At 43.4% G+C, this 8,031-nt stretch overlaps 1 protein-coding gene and 1 pseudogene across 1 annotated transcript in view; both read right to left on the minus strand.

Moving 5' to 3' along the window:
* Positions 1-271: 271 nt before the first annotated feature.
* On the minus strand, positions 272-579 carry LOC101564747 (annotated as a pseudogene).
* A 7-nt stretch (positions 580-586) lies between these two features.
* Positions 587-8,031, minus strand: part of Gpx7 (glutathione peroxidase 7) — a 14,658-nt gene continuing 7,213 nt past the window's right edge. The window contains exon 4 of the mRNA XM_023724285.1: positions 587-627. Within this exon, the coding sequence (XP_023580053.1) occupies positions 610-627 (18 nt within the window). The 3' untranslated portion in view covers positions 587-609. The remainder of the gene's footprint in view (positions 628-8,031) is intronic.

Here is an 8,031-nt window from a genome sequence, read left to right on the forward strand (position 1 = left end):
CTGCCCCCTGGTGGGCTGAGCTGGCCACACACACACACACACACACACACACACTAAATGTTAAAAAAAAAAAAAAGGTTATAGTGATAGGCGGCCAACACAATTCTCAAACAGTGCAGTTTCCAAGCTCCCATCCTCCTGGTTCTCCTTTGCTTTCACTTACATACTTCTTTCTTAAAGAAGCAACACAAGTTCATCAAAATTCTGAAAGTCAGTTTGTCCAGCAGCAAATGAGAGTAGCTTTGGCCTTTGGAACTGGTAAGTCACTTCTTCATTCTGGATCACCGCTTGGGAAAATGGGAAGAATAAGATTCCCAAATGCAGAGTCTTGACTTATGAAGTGTCCAGATGAATGTGTGAGCATGCTGAGAAGCTGCCTCCTGTTGGGCTGCAATTGCTGCTGTTCCGCGTGGTCCTGGAAGTCCTTACTAGGAGACGGCCTGGAGAGGGAGAGCGCTATGCTAGCTCCTGGTTGTCAAAGATTGGTTTTGTGTAATTTTCTTTTTTCTTTGTCCAGCTCTGCTAAGATTGCAACTTTATTTTGTTTTGAAAACCTTGTCCTGAGGAGCTTGCCACCATCTTGCTTCAGTGGTGCTCAGTAGCAACGGATCAGCCCTTTATCATTACCTAGGATGAGAGGGTGCCCTGGGCTCTCCCTGGAACATGACTGTCCAGGCAGCTGCGTTACCACATGGTAAAAAGCAGTGCTACCCCTGTGCCACAACCTTCCCTCCCCCATTTACTTTTTGGGACAGGGCTTTGCCAAGATTCCCAGGGTGCCCTCAAACTTGTGATCCTCCTGCCCCAGCCTCCTAGTAGCTGGGATTACAGATGTGTGCCATCATACATGGCATTTTTTTTTTTTTTTTTGCGGAACCAGGGATTGAACTCAGGCCCTTGTGCTTGCCAAGCAAGCGCTTATTCTACTGAGCCATCTCCCCGGCCCCCATACATGGCATTTTTAATGAGATTTTTCCAACACTATTAGTATATATTATTTTTTTGTCTTGTGCAATCTTGCTAAATTCACTCAATCGTTCTAGTAATGTGACTAGAACTAATGAGAGAATAACTATACTTGCCTCTTTTCTTACAGGAAGCCTCCAATTCAGCAAGCCTAGTCTTAGAAAGGAGCCTTCTATCCTAAATTTGTCCCCATGCATGTCCTATCCACTTATCCAGAGCAGGCTTGAAGAAACCCCTCTTGCAGGAAGTCTTGTGGGACTAACTCCCCAGAAAATACCTTTTCTTTTAGCATCTGTGGTCTTGACTGCACATGTAACAGTCACCGAGCACTGTATGGGTGTTTTCACCTTACTTGGGAATTAAGTTTTAGACTACTACTTTGTTATTGATAGGTTCTGGCCCTAGCATGAATTGCTGAATTACTCTGATGGTCATCTCATATGGTGAAGCCCTTAAAACAACAGCTCACCTTCCCAGAGACCACCTCCCTCCTTTTACTCCAACCCAGCCCAAGGTGCAATTTCCTTTCACCTTTCCCACCACCTCAGGGAAGGCCCCAGTCAGCTCCTCAGATGTTTCTATTTCTAAACAGCCCCCTCAATCTCCACCCCTAACGAAAGGCCATAAAAGCCTCAGCTTTGTCTCAGGGCCACAGAGAGGATCTCTACCTGACCTATCTGCTCTCCATCTTCTCTATATCTTTTTTTTTTTTTTTTTTTTTTTTTTTTTTTTTTGCAGAACCGGGGATTGAACTCAGGCCCTTGCACTTGCCAGGCAAGCGCTTATTCTACTGAGCCATCTCCCTGGTCCCCTCTCCCTATCTTTGGAGTTAATAAAGGCTTCTTTTATCTGTCCTAGCTCTTTACTGCACCTCCAAAAAAACTATCAGTTATAAATTTCTTAAGGTTTTTACAATGTACATGCATATCATCTGTGTTTTGTTTCCTTCCCAGCTGATGCATTTTGTTTTCTTTATTACACTGCTCAGTAGTTTCAGAGTAAACAGAATTCTTTTGCATTTTGAGACAAACCTGTGCCATTTTTCCCTCCAGATAGGGGCATATTTTCACCACTTAACCCCTCCTCTCCCAGCACACACTTGTCTATAGAGAAACCTTCCAAAGGCTTGATCTGAACTGTTGAAGCAGTCCCAGTGATTGCAGTCTGACCCCTAACATCTAAATTCTTGCTACCTCACTTACTATACTTGCCTCTTTTCTTTCTTTTTTTTTTTTTTTTACTTGTCTCTTCTTACAGGAAGCCTCCAATTCAGCAAGCCTGGAAGCTTGGAAAGAGCCTTCTGTCCTAAATTTGTTCCCCTGTGATCCCTTGCTTCTGTGTGTGCATGTCCTATCCATTTATCCAGAGCAAGCTTGGAGAAACCCCTCTTGCAGGAGGTCTTGTGGGACTAACTCCCCAGAAAATACCTTTTCTTTTAGCATCTGTGGTCTTGACTGCACATGTAACAGTCACTGAGCACTGTATGAGTGTTGTCACCTTACTTGGGAATTAAGTTTTAGACTACAGGTTCCCTCAGTACCAAGGCTGTGCCCACTTAAGCCCTGTTTCCCTAGCACCCAGTCGTCTACTGAGGGCCAGGCTCTCAAAGGGCTTGTGAAAAATCAGAAATAGTGCCCCTAATCCCCCTCAAAATACTCCCTTTCACTGCAAGCACATTTACACTACTGTTCTTGCCAATTTCGGAAACCATACTGGAAGTTCTCTTTCATGTTTTTACAAGGTGTGACTGAAAATATGGTAAATACTGCTGCCAAGCCCTATTAGAAAGGCAGGCTCTTACAAACTTTATGGTATGTCTTCATCCACCTCATATGCCAGATCTGGCACTGTTGCAGGCAGCCAAGTTAGACAGAAATATTATAGGCAGTCAGACAGGGCCAGGCCCTCAAGAAGACAAGATGGAAGACAAAGCAACTTTGCACCTTGAAAGAGACAGACACTCCCATATGGGCCACCCCTCAAGACCAAGACAAAAAGAGGAAGCAAAGCTACATACTTCCCTAGGGGATGGGCATTAGGAATTGATATCCTAAATAGTATCAATCAACTTGAAAGAGGCCAAATGAGTCACTAGCCCAACCCCCAACAGGAAGAGACCCTGTTCCATATTCGTGCCCACTTGCTATGTGACTCACTTTCCCATTTGATACTGGATTTAATAAATTTTACCTGAGCAATGGTGCTTGTAATCTCATTGGTTGACCATAGTTTGGTCCCACCTCATGCCCAACTAAGAGAGTTCCCATGTTTTCTCCACCACCTTAGACCCGCCTCACCACATGGTTTTCCTCTATAAAAGTCCCTGCAAGAGACAACTTCCCAACTTCCCGGGGGGAACTACCCGCTTGGGCGCCCCCTCCTGTCCCTTTCTTGGGACAGGAGCTTTCTTTCTCTCAATAAATATATTCTGCTCATTACCTCCGTTTGTTCCTAAAATTCATTCTTCGGTTTTAGAGAATGCAAACTCATGCAGGTCAGGTCCAGGGATCGTTTTTTCCCTATGTCATTTGGAGGTTCCCTATATGGTTTGGAGGTCACTCACCCGAGACCAGTTTTTCTCCCTGTATCAGCACCATGTAACTTCTGACTCTTCCCCAGGTCAAAATGTCCATGAAAGATAAACATTTCGAATCTGTTCAGGACATCGAGAAGGCACAACAGAGCAACTAAAGATGTGAAAGAGTACTTCCGGAGGTACTTTAGAGAGCAAGAAAAACGGAGTGTGTTTAAAGCAAAAGGTGGACTAAGCTCCTGCTTAGGCAAACACAAGGACCAGGGCTTGATTCCCAGCACCACATGCCGCGCCAGCCCGACCCTGGATTCGCTGAGCTGGCCACCTAGATAGGCATGGTGGTGCACACCTGTAATCCTAGCGCTGGGAAGGCTGAAAACAGGAGCATCACTCCGAGTCTTAGCTGTATAGTGAGACCCTGTACCAGATACATGAAATTAAAAAATAAAAATAAAATAAAGCAAAAGGTAATCTTTGAGGAGGGTTAATGGCAGCGTGTCTTTCACTGCAATGATTTTTTTTTTTAACCATGTATGTATTTTTTCAGTCACTCCACATACTTCTGGCTTGCAGATTTGGGACTACAAGGAAGGTGTTCCCGTACCTAAGGAGGACCGGCTCTGTTATACAGAGTCCAGTCACTGTCCTTTCTCACCTAGATGACAAGACCCTGCCTGAACCACCCTAGCTGCCTCTCCAGACCTTGTCTTATCACTTAGCTCCAGGCAGCACTGGCTCTGTTGTATCCAACATCTTTTTTCCTCAGGGCTTTGCCCAAGACACTTTGAGCGCTTGGACCTCCCTACCTTTTTTCTTTAATTCTTACTTCAGCTCTTCACTTTAATGTCATTCCTTAGGGAAATTTTCTCTGAACACTAGACTAGGTCAAGCGCTATTTTTATACATGCTCATGTCTCTCTGTTCTTCCTAGTGCTTATTATAATTGTAAATATAAAGTAATTGGCACAATTATTTACTTAAGGTTCGTTTTTCTTGCTATTGTCTAAACACCATGGCAGCCAGGAACACTCATGAGCCTGGTACAATGCTTAAGAATATCTTTTGATGAACAAAGCCTTCCAACTAAAAAACTCCAGGGAGTTCCCTCATGGTCACATCCTCCCTTCCCCCTCCGGCCCAACTCCAGAAGCAAACAAGCAGTTAGACTAGCAGTTAGACTGAACCTTTCCCTCCTTTCTTTTAGGGCTGGCTGATGTTGAAAGAGAACTGGCTGTGGGTGAAAGGGGAGCTGAGTAAAAGACAAAGGTCTTGATCCTATCTGTAGCCAGTAATGACCCTCCCCCAGATTCCTAAACCACGGCCTCCGGCTTCCTGGCCTACAGTAATCTCCCTGGTCTTCAGGTTTCCTTGACACAGTTTCAGTTACCCTTAGGCAATGGTAGTTTGAAACAAAGGAAAATTCTAGAGATTAACAACTACAGTACTAGAGTTTTTTTGTTTTCCTTTTTTTTTTTCTTTGGGAGACAGGATCTAGCTACGTAGTTCAGGCTGGTCTTGAGCTCATTTTGTAGCCTAGGCTGGCCTTGAATTTACAACGATCCTCTTGTCTCAGCCTCTCAAGTGCTGGGATTACAGGCATGTGCCACCACACCTGGCTCTTACAATACTAGGTTTTAAACTGCCAATCTGAGTAGCATGATGAAATCTCAAGCCTACCTGGTTCATCGTGCCCAGGATGTAAGTTATCATTTTGCCCAATTTATCCATGCTGGGTGTGCCACTCACCTCATAGCAGCTGAGACCAGGGTATGTCACACAACTTTTACAAAATCTTAACTGTTATGTTGCAGTGTTTAATGCATAATGAAACTTTATCACAAGTGTGTATGCAAAGGAAAAAGCATACTAAGATAGAGCTCTGTTTCAGGCATCCACCAGGAGTTTGTGGAACACTTCCCATGCAAATCAAATAAGGGAGGATACTGGACTGGTAAACTAGTGTCGGCCAGCTTAAGGCATCAGTACTAAGATTTAAGCAAGTAACTAAAATATTGAATAGGCTGGGGAGTATTCAATGCTTAAATTCTTAAGCATTGTACCATTAAATATTGAATAGCTCAGTGGCTTAAGCACTTGCCTGGTAAGCACATGGCCCTGAGTTCAATCAATCCCTGATACAAAAAAAGAAACAAAACAAAACAAAAAAAAGGAGAAAAATATCTGTAAAATTAGTGATTAAGGGGCTGGTGAGATGGCTCAGTGGTCTGGGGCACCTGCTTGGAACAAGCTTAGCAGAGCACAGGGATCGCGGTTCAATCCCCAGCACCACATGCCGGCCAGCCCCACCCCCTGGTGGGCTGAGCTGGCCGTGCGCGCCTGCGCGCGCACACACACACACACACACACACACAAATAAATAAATAAATAAAATTAGTGATTAATAATTAAGGCTTAGTAAATAGCTTAAGTTGTAAATTATGACAATGAATAAAGTATTTGGTTTACACTCAAGGTGTCAGGAGATAAAGTACTAATACATAATCAACTATTAACTAAGAGTTTGCTGATAAGCAAGGCATTAATGTAAAACCTAGGTGTTAGCAGATACTGGTCAACCAATGAGTAGGATGACAGCTATTAAGAAATTAAAGAGAAGCAGAGCATGGTGGGGCATACCTGTATTCCCAGCACTGGGGAGGCTGAGGCTGGAGGTTCATTGCCAGTTCGAGACCAGCCTGGGCTACAAAGTGTGCTCCAGGCCAGCCTGAACTGCACAGCAAATTCTGTCTCAAAAAGACAAAAATAAAAAGGGGAAAGTGCAGAGGGTGCAAAGGCTGAGCGTAGGGCCAGCAGGTGTGTTGGGACAGTGATGAAGTTTAGCTCTGGGCTGTTCAGGTATTTGTAGAGATGCCCACTAGGAAGATGGATACAAGGTATTGATGCAAAGGTATTGATGCAGAGGCATGTCATCAGAGAATAGATACTGGTGGAAAACCACAAGAACAAAAAAATGAGGTGGCTACAGAAAAGTATATGGAATAGGGAGAGGGTAGCTTAGAATGCCAAAGACCAACAGGAAAGGGCTGGATACAAGAGGTCAGAGACATGTACTGACACTGAGAAGGAAGGGGCACTCAAGAGAGATGGGGACAAACTAAGAGGAGACAGTAGCAGGAAAGCAAAGGGAAGAGAACATCTAAGAGGCGTCAGCAGTGGAGGTTTGGTAGGATAAGGTTGGAGATGTCCCCTGGACTCAACAACAGGGGTTCAGTGATGGCCTTGACAAGTAGAAGGCAGGCAGAAATATGAATGGTGGAGCCAACAGGTACAGCAAGGGAAGGGGGCTTGGGGGCACAGGGTTCTGAGATACTCGTCATGAAGATTTCTGATATCTGGGTTGCACTATGAGTATGTATGTGTGTGCACACGTACACATGAGCACACTCAGAAGGGGAGCCTGGAGCAGTGTACTGGGACAGGATAAGGGCCACCACTGCAGGGGCTGTGGTTTGCCCACAGGCTTCACTTCACCCTGGCAGCATTGATGAGGCTCATCCAAGGGAGACTGTAAGAACTTTAAGTGTAGTTCACCCTTTCCTTCTTAGTGGAAAATGGGGAACAGCAGAGATGGGATGATTTGATGTTTGTGGGTCAGGGACACTAGAATTCGAATCTGAGTCTCTCGATTTCTTAAGAGTCTGATCTTGGAGGTTGAGTTATTGATCAGTGACTTTCCTACCACCTCAGTATCTGGCTGCCTCTTTATATGAATAAAATGTATATTTTATGTACAAAATCTAAAATTTAAAGAAACACTTTAATAAAGAAAACGGGTCCTGTTATCATCATTAACATTTTGGTTTATATTCTTCCCCTTTTCACTTAACATTGTAAGTTTTTAATAAAACATATTTGTTCATACTTTCTCTGTGTGAATGTGCACATGTTAATTCTGCTTTACAACTTGTCTTTACAATTTTAGACAGCTTTTTTTTTTTTGTACTGGGAATTGAACTCAGGACCTTGCACTTGCCAGGCTGGTACTGTATCATTGAGCTATCTCCCAGCCCCTTGGACAGCTTTCAGTAGTGGCACATACAGATCTAACTCATTCATTTTAGTAATGGTATTAATCATTTGTATTTGTTCCATACTGCATTACCAAACTCATATTGACGGATATATGGGTCACATCCAAATTTTCACTCTTATAAAAGTGTCCATATATACATAGTTTGGGAATACTCAAAGGGAAAATGCTAAATCAAAGGGTTTGGACATTTTTGTTTCCAAAGATATTAAATGACCTTCTAAAAATTTGTTCTGGTTTATTACCCTATAAATGTTTATGTGAATTCTATCTCCCCACATCCTTATCAATAATGGATATCATTTAAAAACTTGTTCCAACTTAAATAAGACTGAACATCTTTTCATATCCCATTGGTCATTTGTATTTTTCTGTGAATTACCTATTCATGTCCTTTGCATGGTTTTCATTGCAGTATACTTTTGGTCAGTAAATAATAATGCTCAGAACCTCACAACTCTCCCGCTGGCCAAAAGTGCCC

The sequence above is a fragment of the Octodon degus genome, unplaced genomic scaffold (assembly GCF_000260255.1).
Source record: "Octodon degus isolate 3935 unplaced genomic scaffold, OctDeg1.0 scaffold00107, whole genome shotgun sequence".
NCBI classification, from domain to species: domain Eukaryota; kingdom Metazoa; phylum Chordata; class Mammalia; order Rodentia; family Octodontidae; genus Octodon; species Octodon degus.